This window comes from Panthera uncia, chromosome X (genome assembly GCF_023721935.1).
Source record: "Panthera uncia isolate 11264 chromosome X, Puncia_PCG_1.0, whole genome shotgun sequence".
Classification (NCBI taxonomy): Eukaryota; Metazoa; Chordata; class Mammalia; order Carnivora; family Felidae; genus Panthera; species Panthera uncia.
The window spans coordinates 1,746,035-1,766,830 of record NC_064817.1 but is presented as its reverse complement, the minus strand read 5'-3'; the positions used below and the strand labels follow the sequence as shown (position 1 = coordinate 1,766,830).

Below are 20,796 nucleotides of genomic sequence, written 5' to 3'. Positions count from 1 at the left end.
TCACCCCCTTCCCTTCCTCCCTCACCCCCTTCCCTTCCTCCCTCACCTCTTTCCCTTCCTCCCCCACCTCCTTCACTGCCTTCCCTTACTTCCTCCCTCACCTCCTTCCCTTCCTCCCTCGCCTCCTTCACTTCTTCCCTGTCCCCCTGCAAAGCAGCCTCCAGCCTGAGCCACCCTCCTCTTTCCATTTTGAAACTTGACTTCCTCGAAAGGGAATGTCTTTTCTGACCCCTGACCCCAAGGTAAGTTCCATCCTTTTCTTCCTCCCACACCTGTCTGACACAGTCACAGAGCTTCCACAAGCTCAGGAAACCCCAGTAAGCTCATCAACGTTATTATTGCTAGTATAACGAATGTTTGCTGCCTGCCCGCCCGGCCTGGTTGTAACTAAACTAAGTGAACGCAGGAACCGCCTTTATGTTGTGCCTTCCTGCATCAGGGGCGTGTGAGCGTCTGACACACAGTGAAATACGAACCGCGGTGGAAACAACAGCTGGCCTCCTTGTATTGACTCTGTCTTTGTTCAGAGACCTAGGGTGTATTCATAACACGGGTGAGCTGAATGGTCGAACTTTATTATCCTTAAATATTTATTTTTGATACAGAAAGACAGAGTGTGAGCAGCAGAGGGGCAGAGAGGGAGGGAGACACAGAATCTGCGCTGATAGCTCAGAGCCTGGCGTGGGGCTTGATCTCATGAACCACGACATCATGACCCGAGCTGAAGTCAGATGCTTAACCCACTGAGCCACCCAGGCGCCTGTGAACGGTGGACCTTTAAAGCAGTCCAATATGGTAGCCACGAGCCACATGTAATACAATGGTCTCATCAGCTAGTCTCAATGGCCACATGTCAGATCCCCAGTAGCCCCTGTGAGCTTGTGCCTTCTGTGGTGGACGGCAGGTTGGGGAAGGTTCCTGCCCCACAGAAGGTCCTACCTCCAGTGCTTGCTGCATGGCAAGGGTTCGTAACTAGGGGCACTGCCGTTCCCCCTGGACACTTGGCAATGTCCGACCACTATTGGTTGTTACGAGCGGAGTTTGGAGGGGGTGTGGCACAAGCATCTGCTGGGTGCAAAAAAAGGGATGCTTCTCAACATTCTACAGTACTCAGGACTCCCCAGATGTCATTTATGGCAAGGTGGAGGAAACTGTGGCTTAGCGTGAGAGAGTCTCTCTTTCATTTGTCTGCCTATGTATGTATGTATGTATCTATCCATCCATCCTATCTATCCGTCCTATCTCTATCTATCTATCTATCTATCTATCTATCTATCCATCCTATCTATCCGTCCTATCTGCATCTATCTATCTATCTATCCATCCATCCATCCTATCTATCCATCCTATTTATCTATATCTATTTATCCATCCCTCCTATCTATATCTATCTATCTGTCTATCCATCCATCCATCCATCCTATCTATCCATCCATCCTATCTATCCATCCTATCTATATCTATCTATCTATCTATCTATCTATCTATCTATCTATCCATCTATCCATCCATCCATCCATTCACCCATCCATTATATCTATCTATCTATCTATCTATCTATCCATCCATCCATCTATCCATCCATCCTATCTATCTGTCCTATCTATATCTGTCTATCTATCTATCTATCTATCCATCCATCCTATCCATCCATCCATCCATCCATCCATCCCTATATCTATCTACCTATCTATATCTATCTATCCATCCTATCCATCATCCATCCATCCTGTCTATATCTATCTACCTATCTACCCTATCTATCCATCTTATCTATTTATCCATCCATCCCTATTTTGATCTATCCATCCATCCATCCATCCATCCATCCTATCTATCCATCCATCCATCCCTATATCTATCTACCTATCTATTTATTTATCTATCCATCCTATCCATCATCCATCCATTCTGTCTATATCTATATACCTATCTGTCCTATCTATCCATCTTATGTATCTATCCATCCATCCCTATTTTGATCTATGTATCTATCTATCTATCTATCTATCTATCATTTATCTATCCATCATATCTATCCATCCATCCATCCATCCATCTATCCATCCAATCTATCCATCCATCTATCCCTATATCTATCTACCTATCTATTTATCTGTCTATCCATCCTATCCATCATCCATCCATCCTGTCTATATCTATCTTCCTATCTGTCCTATCTATCCATCTTATGTATCTATCCATCCATCCCTATTTTGATCTACCTATCTATCTATCTATCTATCTAAATTCTATCTATCCATCATATCTATCTATCTATCTATCTATCTACCTACCTACCTATCATCTATCCATCCATCCACCCATGTATCTATCCTCTATCATCGTAATCATGTATCATGTGTCTGTCTATCATCTGTCCATCAGTGGTGGTTGTTTTCAACCATTGGTGCTTTCTGTTTTTCCACACACACACTTGAGAATGTCTGGGGACATTTCTGGTTGTCACACCTGGGTATAAGGGTTGCTCCTGGCATCTGGTGGGTGGAGACCAGAGCCGCTGGTCAGCACCAAATGGAGCACAGGACTCCCCGCCCCAGAGAGTCGCCCAGCCCCAAATGCCGATAGTCCTGAGGCTGAGGAACCATGATCTATAGGGCTGTACATTTGGGGGCATTTGAGGGGTTTCTCTGACACACGCCCATCCCGTCCTGGATACAGGTTAGGGCTGCGCCTTTAACCTGGCCAGCTTGTATTGTGAACGTGTGAAGACCGACCTTTGTTCATCTTGGTACAGACTCAGCCGAGTGACATTAAAAGCTGCAGATCTCCTGCTTATAGGAGCACTGAAGCCGAGCCAGGAATTCAAAGCATTTCCCTTGTGGGACATTTGCTCCGGCTGGGGGCGCGCAGGAACTTCCTGTGTTTCTTTTTTCATTCGTGATTACCTATTTTGTGTCTTTGATGGGGGAGAGCATAATTTAGTAAACAATTTGTAAATAGGAGAATTGTGGTTCTAAAATGTCTGTTCTATTTTTATCTTTTAAAATAGAACGATGTGAAATTGAACGTGGCTTGACTCAGCAAAGTTTTGAGGGAGTTACTTGTTTAAAAACACAAAAAGCTGTCTAGACAAGCGATCTCGCAAAACAACCCCCTCCCGCTCAGTGCTGAGCTGAATTGGTCCAGTTTTTTTTTTTTTTCCAGCTGATCTTTGAAGTAAATATTCCAAGTTAAAACAAAGAACCTTCATGAGATTGTCCAAAGCACACCTTTTCTGTAAGTTTTGCATACTGAGAGATAGATAATTCACAGACCATAAGAGTCACCCTTTCAGAGTGTCCAGTTCTGTGTTTTTAAGTTAAATCACAGAATTAGCAGACATTTTTTTAAGGGCTTTTTTCCCCCCATAAAACAAAAGTCTGGCTGTACTTGTCTGCAACAGTAATTTTCAGAATTGCCTTTTGAAAGGAGAATTGCATGCGTTAGACATTTATTATTTCATACATTGTAGCTTATAATCTTTTCTGATATTACCAAGAGGGGGACAATGCGAAAAGGAAAGGAAATGGGTTTTGTGATGATAAGTTCATATATTATGATGTAGTAATTACAGTAGACTCTCGAATAACATGAGTTTGAACTGCGTGGGGCGTCTTATACGTGATATATATATATACATATATATACACATATATATGTATGTGTATATATTTACAATAAATTGAATACAGTACTGTAAATGTATTTTCCTTAGGATTTTCTTTTTAAAAATTAAAAAAATATATATTTATATATTTCTGAGAGAGAGAGAGAGAGAGACAGAGTGTGAGCAGGGGAGGGGCAGAGAGAGAGGGAGACACAGTATCCAAAGCAGGCTCCAGGCTCCGAGCTGTTAGCACAGAGCCCGACGTGGGGCTTGAACCCACGAACCATGAGATTATGACCTGAGCCGAGTTGGATGCTTAACCGACTGAGCCACCCAGGCACCCCCCTTCCTTAGAATTTTCTTAATCACGGTTTCTTTTCTCTAGCTTACTTTATTGTAACAATATAGTATGTCATACATGGAACATACAAACCGTGTGTGAATCAACTGTATACGTTATTGGGAAGGCTTCCAGTCAGCTCTAGGCTATTAGTAGTTAATGTTTTGGGGGAGTCAAAAGTTGAACGTGGATTTTCAACTGCATGGGGGGCGGTCCAGTACCCCTAGCCCCCGGGGTTATTCAAGGGTCAGCTGTATTTTGAAATAATTACTTAATGCATCAATTTCATGTAATTGATCGGTTTCACTCAAATGTTGCTATTATGTAGATAAAACGTTTCTATACTTTGAGAATAAAAAAAAAAAAAACTAAGAAAATTAAACTGTGAAATGCACCTCTGTTTTTGTCCCCGGTCTGTCCTCTCCCGTGACCCCCTGGTCCCCATCTTAGCGTCCTGTATCTTTTCACAGACATCCTTTCAACACATAGAAGCCACCAACACTATAAAGCGGGGACAGATATTTTAATGACCAACAGGCTGAATGCTTTTGGCCTCCTTAGCAGTTGTATGGTTTTCAGTTGCTTTACACATTCCCCAAGCTGATTTCAACAGGTCCAAATAGAGTTCAGCACTTCCTGGTACAGGAGGACGCTGCTAACTGGCTCGTGTGGTGTCCCCTGGTGGGAAGAGACCCTCCCCAGATTTCTCAGGATGTCCAGTGACTCAGCTGAGTCCGAGATCCTTCCCACTGTGTACCAGCCTCACGTTAGGAGTCTGCTTATTCCTTCAGGCCACGTGGCATGCCGGGTGAATTAAGGGTGTGTCATGTTCTGCCACGTCCCCGTCATGCACACTGGCTGCATCTGGGGGACACAGGGCCTTGAGGACAGGGGTGTCCGATCCTCAGGCAGTCTTGGGTGTGAAGCATAGTCCAGACCCTCCTGTAGCTGCTTATGGTGGGGTGGGGGTCACCCAAGGAGGTTTCTGGTTGCTGCTCCTCAGTACATACCCCCCTGTATCATCCCATGTACCTTAATGTGCCACGTGGACGGATGAGGAAGGAACGTGTTCCCTCCCAACCCAGTGTGTGCCATAACTGTGGAGTAGTTTGGACTGTCCCAGCGTTGTGTGGGCTGTTAGGAAATCAAGTTGGATGTTATGGGTTATTGCCAGGTGGGTTTTGACAAAGTTTTATTTTCTATTTGGGAAATAAGCTTACAAAGTAGATAAATGTCTAAAGTTAATTAGTGTCTATCTGTCCATCTTTCTATCTATTTATCTACAAAGCTAGTATCTTTCTGTCCATCCGCCAGTCCATCCATCTGTCTTATCTACTTGTTTATCTTCTCTATCCTCTATCAATGTATGTATCCGTAATCTATTTATTATCGGTCTGTGTCTGTGTCTATTTATTTATGTGCTAGCTATCCTCTATCTCATCTGTCTTATTAGATCACTCATGTGTCTACCTATCAGTTGTCTGTGTATCATCTTTGTGTCTGTTTATATCTATCTGTCCATCCATCCATCCATCCTTCCATCCATCCATCATACCTATCTATCCATCCATCCATCCACCCATCCATCCATCCATCCATCCATCCATCCATCCGCTGATCTATGAATCCTGTCAATCTATCCATCCATTTGTCCGTCTGTCCATCCATCCATCCATCCATCCATCCATCATACCTATCTATCCATCCATCCATCCATCCATCCATCCATTGATCTATGAATCCTGTCTGTCAATCTATCCATCCATTTGTCTTTCCATCTGTCCATCCATCCATCCATCCATTGATCTATGAATCCTGTCTGTCAATCTATCCATCCATTTGTCCGTCTGTCCATCCATCCATCCATCCATCATACCTATCCATCCATCCATCCATCCATCCATCCATTGATCTATGAATCCTGTCTGTCAATCTATCCATCCATTTGTCTTTCCATCTGTCCATCCATCCATCCATCCATCCATCCATCTATCCATGTATGCATCCTGTCTATCTATCTGTCTATCTATCTATCTATCTATCTATCTATCATCCATCCATACATCTATGCTATCTATCTATCTATCTATCTATCTATCCATCCACTTACCCACCTATCCAGTCATCTATCCATCTATCTATCATCTACCCATGGATCTGTCTACCTATCATTTACTGTGCATCTATTCATCTTTAACTCCTTTTGTGACTCTTCTTGCCTTGGGATCAGGGAACACATATCCGTGTTACCCAGTCAGAATCTATTTCATGGCACAAAATAAAACTGTATTCTCATATCCAAAGTAAATAAATGAAATGGGATTTTATATTTTGGGTGTACCTTTGGGGAGGAGGCGGGAGGCCCGAATACAGACACATTCACATCAAACCCAATATCCATGTCTGTCTTTGTCTTTGTTTCAAAGGAAACGCCTTCATGCAATTATTTGTTTGAGTGTGAATACTTTTATACAATTGCAATTGGTACTGTTTCACTCTTACCTGTGTGGGCTGGCTTGTGGGTTTGTTAGTTCCTCTTGGGACCTATTATTACCTTCTCCTTGTTCTTTTCCACAACGTTTAAACGGTGAGGTCGTGGCTTAGGTATTTGACATTCTGTGCCAGGTCTGAATGTGCTTACGGACCTGTAGCGTTTTGTGGTTCCTGTGTGTCTGCTTGATTATGAACTCCTTAAGAACTGAGAAAACCTCCTGTTTATAGTTAGTTGTATGTTTGTAGCAGAAAACACCATGGGGTGCCCATTAGTGAGGAAACTTTGTGTAAAGGGAGGCTGGAGAGAACACAGTTCTGTCTCCAGGAGCTTGCGTTGTGGTTGGGAACGGAATTTCATTTCCCTCTGTTTTCTTCATTTTTGCGATCACCAGCAGTCAGTCAAGTTTAGTGGCACCAGGTACGATGGACCCGTCAGTGGCATTGGCTTTAAAACTTACAGGGTCAGCATCAAGGACATCGTTAAGAGTCTTTTAGAGGAAACTACAAGAAATTCCTCCTTTCAGTGCTGTCAAAAAACAGTCAAAAACCAAAGCAGAACAAAACAAAAAACAAGTAAAGCAAAACTTAGAAGAAATAAAGTAACTGAAAGGAAACTATCCAGGAAGGAAAGACCCACAGCAGCTGGCGCAGTCACCTCTGACAATCACTGGACTTCTAAGGAAGCAGACTGAACAGATGACTTTCGAGGAAGAGACGCTTTTACCAAAACATCTGCGGTCGAATCCTGAACCTGTGCACTTAGGGTATAGGCCTTCTTGAAGATGGTCACACAGGCTACTCAACTTGGGTTTAAGGTAGAGATGATTTTTCCTAAAATTTCTTACAGGAAATAGTTTGACTCTCCATAACGTAAGACTCTTCAGAAGTTGTGAAATAGTGGTCAGGAGACTCCCCATGTGCCCTCACCCCTAGGGATAATATCTTCCATAATCAAAGGACATCCATATAAAACCAGGAACTGGCTTCTCTGTGATCCCATTAACAACTGTGTGGACCTTCTTTGCGTTATTGTGGATGGACTTCCTCAATTTTTTTTTTTTTTTTTTTTTTTTTTGGCAAATATATGGAGGTACTTTATTTTTTATTTATTTATTTTTTTAATTTTTTTTTTTAACATTTATTTTTGAGACAGGGAGAGACAGAGCATGAACTGGGGAGGGTCAGAGAGAGGGAGACACAGAATCTGAAGCAGGCTCCAGGCTCGGAGCTGTCAGCACAGAGCCCGACGCGGGGCTCGAACTCACGGACCGCGAGATCATGACCTGAGCCGATGTCGGATGCTTCACCGACTGAGCCCCCCAGGCGCCCCTATATGGAGGTACTTTAAATATTCCTTGTTGCATTCCCTGTGGAATTGGAGCTATTTAGGGCCAAAGGTGTTAGTACCATACACAGGCCTGAGATGCCACCCTGGGTTGTCACCTTCTCCTCATTCCTGCTTCTCAGTCTGGGCAAGCTTCTCTAACTTTGTCCACATTTATCAAAGGACCTTCTAGTCTTCTGTCTTCCTGTAGCAATAGATTTGTTCCCAGTTCCCATGCCCTGTGTGGGATCCTTTCCCCACGAGATATATTCTACCTTTCAATTGAGGGTTGACGGATGTCTGTATCCAGGGCCCCAAAGAATAATGAGTGGAAACAAATTCCATCTCTGTTTCATGGAGCTTACTTAAAAAAAAAATCTGTCTCAGCCCAAATTTTTTGGTGTGGGGGTCAGTGTTCTTGAGGTATAATTTACAACAAAATTCACCCATTTTAAGTGTTTGCATTGATGAAGCGCTCTCTCTGCCTCTGTCTTTTTTTACATAGATGGAAAATTCATTTATTACATTGGTTGAGATGCTGTGTCGTGTGCCCTGTGTGTGTTATTTTATTTAAACCCTGTTGGGGTAGAGTTTTGTTTTGTTTTGTTTTGTTTTTTTCAGTTTTATTGAGGTGTTATTCACAACACTCTATTAGTTTAACGTGGATAGCATTATGACTTGAGAAATACGCATGTGTCGAAATAATCACCACTAACTAGTTAACGTGCGTCTTCTCATACAGTTAACCAAAATTCTTTTTCTTGTTACGAGAGCTCTTGGGATTTACTCTCTTAGCAACTAGTACCCAGCAATTGTTACGTTGACCGCCTTCAATGCACAGAGCACAACGACAACGTGAGTGGTGTTGGCTATAACTCATAAGGCCGTCCTTACGTACAACAAAGCTAAAAACTGGAAGTTTTACTTTCTTCTTTAAAAATTTTGTTCTTGTTTAACATTTATTTATTTATTTTTGAGAGAGGGAGACAGAGCAGGAGCGGGGGCAGGGGCAGGGAGAGAGGGAGAGAATCTGAAGCAGGCTCCGGGCTCTGAGCTGTCAGCACAGAGCCCCACGCGGGGCTCGAACTCACAGCCTGTGAGATCATGCATGACCTGAGCTGAAGTCGGACGCTCAAGGGACTGAGCCAGCCAGGCGCCCCTGGACTTTTGTGTTTCCTACAGGCAGACACTGAGAGCTGGCGGTGGATGTTGGTGAGCTTCCCAGCACCAAGTGGGAAAAGCCCTGTTTGCCCATTTCTTCCCACCACCTTGATGAGTTACAGCCAACACCACTCACGTGGTCGTGTGTTCTGTGCATTGAAGCCGGTCAAGGAGACAATTGCACTGTACTGGTTTCGTCCCCCTTGAACAAGACTGTTTACTTGTGTGGTCCTGGAATCCGATGGCGTCCGGGGACTGCCCGCGTCCAACAGGGTGGCACGGGCTTTGGCTGTCACTCAGAAGTCCCCCGTTTTGAGTTCTGTGTGTTTACGGCTGACACTGCTCAGAGGGAGCTTAACGCAAATGGCCGGGAGAGACACAGAAAAATCTGGGTCATAGCTGGTGTGTTTCACGTACGTGCGTAGGCACAGACAATGTCCAGGTGCAGATCCGACTCAGGTGCTGAGAAGCCAAAGTATCATCTAGTAAATGCAGTCCAGGGATGAGTCGGGTTCTTCTCGGGGGCAGTGGAGAAGCATGGGCAGAAAGCACGGTAGCAGAGTGTAAGATCTAGGCACGCAGCCTTCTTTCCATCATGGGCATCTACCCAGTGGTGTGGCTGTCCTTTTATGTTCCCCTGAGGGCTACCTGCCCTGTAGGGGAGGTGAACAACAGAGGCCAAAAAGGATTAAATGTGTTTGTGCCAGTTCACGGATCACATACACGGCAAACCTTGCATCTGACCCAGTGGAAACATCAGCGTCGTCCTAAAAACGAGTCAACATTGCCAGTTCACTCTCTGTACAGCCTTCCTCCCCACACGCTTCGTGCTTTTGTCTTGATGGTGCAGAATTTCAGCAACACGCTCCTGCCTTAGCCTCTTTACAGTCCTGTGTTTGCTTCCAAATTCTTCTGATGAGCAAATCTACTTTGAAAGTGGATCAGCCCCTCGTCATTTCCTTCTTCTTACACAGCACTTTCTTTTCTTGGCTTTTGTTGATCACTTTCTGTTTCTCCCGTGGTCAAATATTCATGATCGGAAACTGCATCTAAAGGCCAAGGTTCCTACTCACTGTGCCTTCTCCGACCCCCACAAGCCCCCGCCCGGGGAGGCGAGGAGATTTATTTCACAGCTCGGCAATTCTAATGTGTAGAAAATGCTAAAACCAAATGTCTTGCCTGACTGGGACTTTGTTCTCTTTCTCACGTCACCGTGTGCGATTCCAAACTCTGTAGGACAAAAAAGGAAATCTGTGGCTGTGTGGTTATGTTGGCGGAGGGGGTCCCTTTTCTTCTCAGCTTGCCTTGAATTTCTTTCTCCCTCTTACCACATTAATTGGCATTATTCCAACCAGAGAGCCCCAACTGTTGACCTTCTTCCCCGGGAAGACCCCTTCTTCCTCGTTATTGCCTAGACAGACATTGATGGAAAACACAGCCGCCATTGATAAGCTCCGTGGGCGCCAGGTACCTGGAGGCTCACAGGTACAGATTTCCATTTTTCTCTCCCATCTTTATGTCTTTTCTGGCTGTCGATAAAATTCCCTTGGATCTTTGACCTCATATTTGCATTAAGTGGTTGCCAGCTTGGGTGAGGGCTCCAAGGTGGCCACCATGCCCCCTAGGAATAGAAGGGTCTGGGAGGGCCGGTGGAGGTTGCATTTGGGTTGGGAAGGTCCTGCCAGGGTATAAAAGGTTGGATTTCCTTGCATATTAGTAGGGATTGCAATTTTTAAATTTCAACCCGCTCTCAGACTCTATTCCTTTATATCCTACCTGAATACGTATGTATTCCCATATCCTATTGGTATCTGTCCCATATTCCAATCCTCTGCATATTTTAACGTAAAGACCCAGCTGATGAGTGTCGTGTGCCCGATCCTTTGTCTTTATTCAGAAAGTCTTGAAGAGGAAACAACACGTTGAAGAAATGCCTTTACTGAAACTTTCCTTTTTTTTTTTTCTATTTCATTTTATTTTATTATTTTTTTTAACTTTGTAATTTAACTTTATTTTTTTATTTTTTAAAATTTACATCCAAAGTAGTTAGTATATTGAAACTTTCCTTTCTGTCTGTCCCCGTCCGTGTGCGTGCGTGTGCGTGCGGTCTGTGGGATGACTCATCTACAGAAACGATGGCCGGCTTCCCCACTCCCCCTCCCCACCCCACACTGTCCCCCTGAATTACAGAACATTTCAGAGGCAGGTGACTGACTGTACGCACATCACATGTGCCCTCCCTTGAAGCTTCCAGAAGGCAGCTTGTCCTAGATTCTCAGCCCTCCTGCTGTATCCTCGGGTCATGAGCTTTGAAGCTGCTGGAATTTCCTCAAGGTCCTGATGCAGCCTTGTGCGCTGTCCCCCCTCCTCCAGGCACAGGGACGTTCGGGCGGGTACAGCTGGTCAAGGAGAAGACGGCCAAGCACTTCTTCGCCCTGAAGGTCATGAGCATCCCCGACGTCATCCGGCTGAAGCAGGAACAACACGTGCACAACGAGAAGTCGGTGCTGAAGGAAGTCAGCCACCCGTTCCTGGTCAAGCTGTGAGTCCCTCCCCACCGCCCCCTGCTGGTCCCCACCCTGTCTCAGATCCCAGGTGCTGGGCGGTGAGGTCACAGCTGGCCCTCAGTCACCTGCTCAGCCTCATTCGTGCAGGCCACTCGTTGGGTTTCTAGTGGACGATTCTGTATCTCCATTTAGATGCACCACAGACCCGTCTAGTTGAGCATGCCCAGCACTGAACAAATACATCTCTCTCCTCTGATGCTCTTTGCTAGCAGAGGGTAAGACCATTCTGCAGCCAGGTGTCAGAGGTGGGATGCCCAGACGTGGCTGTCTTTCCATGCGGCACCCATGGGTGTGGGTACCTTGCAACCAGTGTCCACGTCTTCCCTTTTGCCGTCTTCCTCTTGCTCCTTCTTATTCCCACCCCCCGCCCCTGCCTGATCCAGGCCCCCGTCACTTCCCTGAGTTTTGACACGGACCTCGCAGCAGGTTTTGCCCTGCAAGGCCTCCTTCCCGCCAAGGCGGTCTCCATCTCACAGCTGCGGAGATCGTCCCGAGAGACCTCTCTGGTGACCTTCATTGGCACCTGCAGATCCTCAGGGAATCCTGCGGTCCCCAGAATATGGCCCCAGTGGCTTAGTGTCCCTAAAAGGCTCCTTGTGGATGCACCTCTGGCTTTCCCTTCTGCTTGCTGTCTCTTTCCTACACCCTGTCATCCGCTGCCCGATCGCAGAGCGCCGCCTGCAGGAGAAGGGGTCCACGCTGTCGCTCCCCCGCGTCCCTCGGGCCACCCCTCCCCTGCAGTGCCTCCTTCCTGTGCATCTCCCCTCTGGACACCCCTGCACCTGACCAACTCCTGCCCTTCTCTGATACACCTGTCTGCACACAGACACAGGAGCCGTTCGCCACGGCTCCGAAGCATCTCGCGTGCATCCCGACTTAGGGACGGACGCCTCCAAGCACAAGGCCGCCAGGGCCCCATCCTCCAAGCCCAAAGTGGCACCTTACCCAGAACAGGGCCATGTTGCATGTTTAACGAGGAGGAGAATGGAACCGGTTGATTTTTTTTTTTTTTTTTTTGGTTTTACTTTCCTTTTCTGGAGGTGCAGGTGATTCTGTGCCTATGCAGAGGGCTCACTACCATATCGTGGTTTCAAGTCACAAAAGTCACCGGTGATTCAGGGCACTCAGTGCTGCCCATTCAGTCAGCGGTGAGCCTCCCGTTTGGTCCTCGGGGCCAGAGTGGTTAGAAACACGAACGCACATCGATCTTCCTCTAGGATTAAGGGAAGCTTCTAGTTCTGTCCCTTGCATAAACGAAAATAGCGATTCCCGGGAAGAAAGTTTATTTATTTTTGAGAGAGAGAGAGACAGAGAGAGAGAAAACACAAGCAAGGGAGGGGCAGAGAGCGACAAAGGGAGAGAGAAAGAGAGAGCATCCCAAACAGGCTCTGCACTGACAGTCCAGAGCCTGATGCAGGGCTGGATCTCAGGAACCACGAGATCACGACCTGAGCCGAAATCAAGAGCCCGATGCTTCACCGACGGAGTCACCCAGACACCCCTAAACAAATATTAGGGACCTGCACTCCTTTATCTTATTCCTGGACTGTTCTCCCGTGTCTTGGGCTTCCTTCCAAAGGTAGGGAGTTTCCAACCAATCTTGCGGTTCACGGGATGCAGGGACCATGTGGGGACGTGGGGAGCAGCAGGGAGCAGCCTAGATACTCTGGGGTCTGGACTGGCTTTGCGATTCGAGAATCTAGGTCAGGGGACTTCCCAAGATGGAATCTTCAAACTTGCGGAAATTGAACACGCACGCGGAAAGACGGGAGCTCGCACGACATAGCTGTCTTGAGTTCTTTCTGCCTCCTCCTTTCACCCCTGACTTGTTTCCATCACACATTCTAGAAGCCTAGATTTCGGTGCAATACAGGCTGATCCTGGGTTATCCAAATAGGCTTCTTTTGCTTTTTATAGAGTGTGATTTCTCAACAGCACAGGAACAGGACACACAGTCAAATGTCGTCTTTTTATTTTTATTTATTTATCTTTAAACATTTTATTCTTTAAGTAATTTCTACACCCATTATGGGGCTTGAACTCACAACCCGAGATCAAGAGTTGAATGCTCTATGCACTGAGCCAGCCGGGCGCCCCCAAGTGTAGTCTGTTTATATGTCAAGTTCAATGTCGGGTGTGGCTGAGAAGAAGGGAGTTTTTCCTCATCTTTAAATCTACGTGGAATTTAAGGAACATTTAGATATTCGTCTTGGAGGGCTTAAACTCACAGGTTTGGGGAAAAGGTGGCAGGGCCTCATTTAAAAATCTCTCTACTGGTTTCAGTCAGTTTTGGGGTTTTCCCCACAGTCCTGAGATGCACAAGACGACGCCCGTTGGCATGTGGGCTCTCCTGGAATGCTCAGGATCTAGAGAAACGATCATTAGCAATGGATCCCCTGGACACGTAATAGCGATCCAGATTTGCAGGTGACCCTTATCAAGAATTCTAGAGAATAAGTGTGTGCATTTCGGCTGCCATGACGTTATCACAGGTGGGGTGGCTTCATCCAGGGACGTTTATTCCCTCCCGGACCTGGAGGCTGGGAGTCTGACGTCCAGGTAGGGTTGAGGCTGGGAGACCGAGATCCGGGTTGGGCTTAGGCTGGTTCCCCCCGAGTCCTCTCTCCTTGGTGTGTAGATGCCATGTTATCCCTGTGTCCTCACGTGGCCGTCCGTCTGTGCGTGTCTGTGTCCTCATGTTCTAAGGACCCTAGTCCTGTGGGATCAGGACCCATCCTTCTGACCTCATTTTACCTTAATCCCCTCTTTAAAGGCCCATCTCCAAATACAGTCCCATTCTGAAGTCCTGAAGGCTTCAACATGTGAATTTTATGGGGACATCATTCAGCTGTAACACCTACTTGGTGAGTTGCCAAGAGTAGGTCTTTAAGAGCATAGCACAGAGGGCACGCTGTGTCTGGATGGGAGCCACAGGGTGTCCGAGGGCCACGTGATGAAGGACGTATCTTCCTGGGACAGACCATTAGTGAAGAACGCACTGAAGCCCTCCAGCTGGGCACTTTCTCTTGTGAATGAGTGTCGCGCCACCCAACATCTGCTTCCCATACTGTCCGGAAACACGGAGGGGGTTTTGCTTGCATGTCTGGAGGCCGCGTGGAGCACCGCTGGCTCCAGATATCGGGCCGCACAGCGACCGTTTGGAGTCTGATGTTCCAGCCGAGTGGTTTGGCAGCCTTGCTCGTGGCGTTGTCCAAGTTAAGTATGTGAACTGCTCCTTCGGTGTGTTTGAGAAGAGGCCAGGGCGTTCATTAAATGCACATTAGAGAACACGTTCTATTTGGGGATAAAGCCCTTCCGAAGGCCAGCTCAGCCCGTGGAGATAATTCTACAAGAGCTGAGTAGCTCTCTGTCCGGGGTGCAAAGTCAAGATTTCCCTGGGACCAAGGCTGGGGGTGTGCCCAAACACCGGCGTCCCGTGTCCGCTTCTCATCCTTTTGGGCATATAGGAGTCGCTGGTGGTCTAGAGTTGTTTGACCCCAGAACAGGGGTCCTCAGTCTCGGCACTGTTGACATTGGGGAACCAGGTCATGCTGTGTGGTGGGGCTGCTGGTGTGTGTGGTGTCGCATCCCTGCCATCCTTCCTCTCACTGCCCCTAGTACCCTGTCCCCAGTGGTGACAACCAAAAATGTCCCGAGACATTGACAGAAAACCTCCTATGGGGTGACATAGTCCTCCATTGCAGACCACCGCCATAGAGCTATAGACAGATACTAGATAGCGATGCATAGATTTGATGGATGGATGGATGGATGGATGGGGGAAGGAAGGAAAGAACAGAGGAAGGAAGGCAGACAGGATGGATATATAGGATAAATGATAGATAAATGATGTGTACATAGATAGGTATTTGATATAGAAAGATTGATGATATAGATAAATATATGGACAGATAAACAGATGATAGATAGGTGATAGATACATAGGTGTGTAGGTAGGTAGATGATAGATGGATAGATAGATGATAGGTAGATAGATGATAGATAGGAATTTGATAGGTAGGTGATTGATAGATAGGTAGATGGTAGGTAGATAGGTGGATAGGTAGATAGATCAAAGAATGATAGATAATAGATACATCAATCGATAGAATGATAGATAGATACATGATAGATGATAGATAGCTATTTGATAGGTAGGTGATAGGTAGATGGCAGGTAGATAGGTGGGTAGGTAGATAGACCTAAGAATGATAGATAGATGATAGGTAGATCAATCGATGGAATGATAGATTATACAGAGATACATCACAGGGACATAGGTGGGGAGGGAGGGAGGTAGATAGAGAATGTCCCATGCTAAGGAAGACTTCTCAGCTTCAGCACTGCTGACATTTGGGGCCGGTTGACCCTCTCATGTGGGGTGTCCTGCATGCTCTAGGGTCACGAGCGGTGTCCCTGGTCTCTCCACCCTCCACATGCCAGTAGAACTCATTGTGACACCCCAAAACGTCTCCACGTTGCTGAGCGTCCCCTGTGGAGAACCTCTGCCCTTGGGAGATTGACTGCTACGAACCCGGGTCACCGCAAGGCGATGGGTTAACCGGAAGGCCACTTGGTCAGGGTCCAGGAAGACAGAAATCTGGGGAGGGTTGACTTCCCTGCACAAAGAGTGGGTGCCAGCAGATTAAGGAGGGCTCTACTTGCCTGTGGTGACCGGCTCGGCGAGACAGGACTCGGGGACATCGTCGTGACACCAACCGGCTGAAGCTGCCATGCCTGCTCTGGGAGACACCTCGTGAGGGACGCCCAGTGAGGCCAAGCTGGCCTGAGGCTGCCCCCCGGTCATGCACCTGCAGGGGACGTGAGTTGTCCACTCCTGCACTGAATCCCCGAGGCCCCCCGGGTGTCCCTCCTCCCCCCTGGTTCAGGATGTACCTCATCCTGCGGTTGAAGTCGATCAACTTGAGGTTGGTCAACTCGCTTCCCACATGGAGTCTCTAAGTTCTCTTTCGGAAGTGCTGTGCTACGGATCCAGAATTAAGACATGATGGCATGTCGTAGCCAGAAGCTCTTCCCTGACACCTGTTGACCAGCTGAAGCAGGTCGGGGACCACAGGACACTTGTCTCCTGCCAGCTGCCTGCCCCTTTCTCTGGCCAATGCTGGTGCTTGCTTCTAGGTTCTCAAGTCTATTCCGTCCCAGGACAGGGTCCTCCCTTCCTTCTGGCTCAGATGCTTGCTCTGCAAAGAAGCTTCCAGCCAGACCGGGCCTGGGATGACCCCACTGGATGCCTCCCATGTGCCTATTGTGTGCCACCTCCAGTGATCGCCACAATCTGCTTTAGTACTTGTACGTCAGATACAATTCCAGTGAAGGCATTAATTCCGAGAAATCAAGTCAAACCAAGGAGTAGCTGGCTTTTTAAAAACATTGACTTGATGGAAGTCAGTGAACATACAAGAAATTCAGGACAGGGGTATCTGTGGGCTCAGTCAGTTGACCGTCTGGCTCCTGGTTTTGGCTCAGGTCATGAACTCACAGCTTCGTGAGTTTGAGTCCCACATCAGGGTCTGTATTGGCAGCATGGACACTGGGATTCCCCCTCTCTCTCTCTCTCTCTCTCTCTCTCTCTGTCTTCACCCCTCCCCCACTTGCACTGCCTCTGTTTCTCTCAAAATAAATAAATTAAAAAAAAAAGGGAGGCCCCTGGATGGCTCAGTTGGTTAAGCATCCAACCTTGGGTCAGGTCATCATCTCCTGCTTCGTGGATTCGAGCCCCACGTCAGGCTCCGTGCTGACAGCTCAGAGCCTGGAGCCCGCTTGGGATCCTGTGTCTCCCTCCCTCTCTCTGCCCCTACCCCGCTCACGCTCTGTCTCTCTCAAAAATGTATAAACATTTAAAAAAGTTTTTTTAAAAAATTCAGGGGGAAATCACATGTTACCTGTGGGTGCCGAGCAGTCTCTCTTTATCCACATGTGATCGCACAGAGAATTCAGCATTATTAAGTAGTTGGCGGAAAGGGACCTACCTCCCGCCAGCCTGCATCTTGCTGGGATGTGATGCTGCTAAGGTCTGACCCTCCTAAAGCTATGTAGGGAGCAGATGTCCATGCCAACTGCAGTAACTAATGTAGCTCCCATAGGGGGCAGCGTGTAGGGGCTCTGGAGGGAGACTTGGTCACGCTCCTCCCAAGGAACCCCGAGAGACACCGCAGGCAGACGCGGGGAAGGGAGCCTTCCCTGGACCCTCACTGCCCATCTCTCCTGCCCGCCTGTCTCCTGCTAGCTCACCAACCCTCAGACGTAGGAGCTCACTCTCTTTGTGCCTGGAAAGGTGCGCGGCCCATGGCAGGTGTTCAGACTCAGGGATGTTGAGTACGAGGACGGAGTTGGTGGTGGGGGGCGGCATCCTGGGTACGTGAGACAGCACGATCCCGACGACCAGAACAGAGAGGCAGATTTGAAGGGATAGACTGTCTCAAGTGTCCGACTGCAAGCTGGCGACTCAGGCAGGGTTTTATATGGTAGTCAAGTCCACAGGCAAAAATTCCCTCTCCTTTGGAAACCTCATGTTTTTTTGGGGGGGGTGGGGGCGGTGGTGGCTCTTAAGGCCATCGACTGATTAGACGAGGCCCACTCATATGAGAGAGAGTCATGTGCTTCTCCTAAAGTCAATTGACACTAGATGTTAATCACGTCAAAAAAAAGCACATGACTCTCTGAAATTTTCATAGCAATATCGAGGCCCGTGCTTAATCAAATGTCAGTTTTGTCCTGTTCCGTTCCCCCCTTCGGCTGGTCCTCCCGTGTTCCCTTCCCGGCCAGCATCTTTCAGGCTGCGTTCTATCCACGCCTGAGCCACAAGGGCTCATTCTCTCGCTGCCTTCTCTCGGACGCCTCGTGCTCACGAACGTGGTTCGGATCTGCTTACGCCTCCTCGTGGGGCAACGTGGGGAACCGTGGGACAACGGTGAGCGGTCAGCGAGCAGGGATATTTGGGACGGTGCCTTCTGCCCAGCTACAGAAGCTGCCGTGCTGTCTGCCATTGCACGGAGTCAGGCTTGCAGGCGGTCACGGTCACGGGGGGGGGGGGGGGGGTGGCTGATTCCGCCCTTTAGGGGCATTATTCCGGAAGCCTCCTTCTGATGCTTGTGTCCTGTCTGCTGGAATGGGAAAGAGTGCACGGCTCGAGGGCTCCTTTTGTCTTTACCTCTTCTTTTTAAATGTTTGCTTATTTTAGAGAGAGAGAGTGTGTGAGCAGAGTAGGGGCTGAGCGAAAGGGAAAGAGAGAATCCCAAGCAGGCTTCGTGCTGTAGAGCACAGAGCCTGACATGGGGCTCGAACTCATGAACCGTGAGATCACGACCTGCCCCGAAATCAACAATGGATGCTTCACCGACTGAGCCCCCCGGGCACCCTGTCTCTACCTCTTCTTCCTAGTGGTCCCAGGGCTTGGGCTTTGTCCCCATGACGTTGCTGCTTCTGGATTGCTCTGCCTGGGCACTGCTCACATCCGGGGGTGGATGGCCGTCTGACCTGGGGCTTCCTGTGCCCTGTGGGTGCTGACCGACCTCCCCGGTCTGCACCCACTGATGGCAGTGTCCCCTCCTTTCCCAGTCGTGACCATCACAGTAGCCCTGGGCGTTTGCAGGGGATGCTGTGGGCCCCCTGTGCACTTGCCGGGGACTGGCTTCCAGGGAACCCCAGGAGGCGGTCACCCCGTCTCCGGCTGGTAGAGTGGTGTATTTGGGGTGGGCACACGCCAAGCAGGGTGGGCGGGTGATGCTGTAGATGCCACTTTGCCGACGAACAGGACGCAGCTGTCTCTGCACGGAGGAGGCGCTCAGCCCCCTTCAAGGTGCCGTCAGACCGAGCCAGCGAGGGCGGGTAGGGGACCCTTGGGGAACAGAGCTGGAGGACACCCTAGGCTGGGGGATGAAGCAAGGTAAGGGTGCCTCGGGGCAGGGCTGGTTGCCATGGAGCCTGGGTGGAAAGTGGAAGGAACTTTCCAGAGCCTCAGGTTGCACAGAGACATGAGTCCAAAGGGCTAGGGTGACGCCCAGGGATGGTGTCTGCTTTTCTTGTTTTCATGGCAGAAGCCCAGCTTTATACCTTGGCATCGGGAGACAGGACGACAGCCGTTGTTAAATGAAGGAGGCCGACTTTCGAATCGGCTACGACGGCCACATGCTTTGCAAGGGAAAGACGGCGGGGTGGTGGGTGTCAGAGGTCGAAGGTGTTGCTGGGGGTTGTGGTCAGGGTCAAGCTCGTTTGCTTTTCGTAGATTCCCACGTTCTCTGGAATGCATTTCAAAACGATCATTTCTTCATTGTGCTAAAATGCACCTGAACCGAAAATTGGCCATTTTACCTGTTTTTCAGTGCACAGCTCAGTGGCATCGAGCACATTCATGTTGTTGTGCCAGCATCCCCACCAGCATCTCCAGAACCTTCCATCTCCCCAAACTGAGACTCTGCCCTCTTAAACACTGGCTCCCTTCCTTATCCCCAGCCCCTGGTCCTACCATCTACTCTCATCTCTATGGACGTGATGCCTTCAGGGACCCCGTATACGTGGAATCACGCAGATTTGTCCTTCTGTGTCTGGCTTATGTCACTGAGCATCAATTCCTCAATGTCCATCCTTGTGGCAGATGCAGAACATCCTTTTTCAAGACTGAGTCATGTTCTACTGTGTGCATGAACCACATGGTGTTTATGCATCTGTCCACCCATCCATCCATCCACCCATTTTCTATCCATCCATCCATCCATCCGTCCACCCACCCATCCACCTATTCATCCATCCATCCATCTATCCATCCATCCATCCATCATCCATCCGTTCATCATCCATCCATCCATCCACCCATGATCCATCTGTCCACTGTTATCCATCCATCCACCCATGATCTATCTGTCCACCCACCATCCATCCACCCATCCATCATCCATCCACCATCCATCCATCCATCCACCCACCCACGATCCATCTGTCTACCCACCATCCATCCACCCATCCATCATCCATTATCCATCCACCATCCATCCATCCATCCATCCATCCATCCACCCACCCATGCATCTACCCATATATCTTGTCTGTCTATCTGTCTATCTATCTATCTATCTATCTATCCATCCATCCATCCATCCACCCATGTGCCCATCCATCATCCATCCATCATCCATCCATCCATCCATCATCCATTATCCATCCACCATCCATCCATCCATCCATCCATCCATCCACCCACCCATGCATCTACCCATATATCTTGTCTGTCTGTCTATCTATCTATCTATCTATCTATCTATCCATCCATCCATCCATCCACCCT

The 20,796-nt window shown here is 48.2% G+C and overlaps 1 protein-coding gene across 2 annotated transcripts in view; it reads left to right on the top strand.

Annotated features, from left to right (window-relative positions):
• The window catches only part of PRKX (protein kinase cAMP-dependent X-linked catalytic subunit), a 71,413-nt gene that overhangs the window by 15,758 nt on the left and 34,859 nt on the right, over nucleotides 1–20,796 (top strand). For both annotated transcript variants that reach the window (XM_049643343.1, XM_049643344.1), the window contains exon 2: nucleotides 11,302–11,470. In XM_049643343.1, coding sequence (XP_049499300.1) covers nucleotides 11,302–11,470 — 169 coding nt within the window. The remainder of the gene's footprint in view (nucleotides 1–11,301; nucleotides 11,471–20,796) is intronic.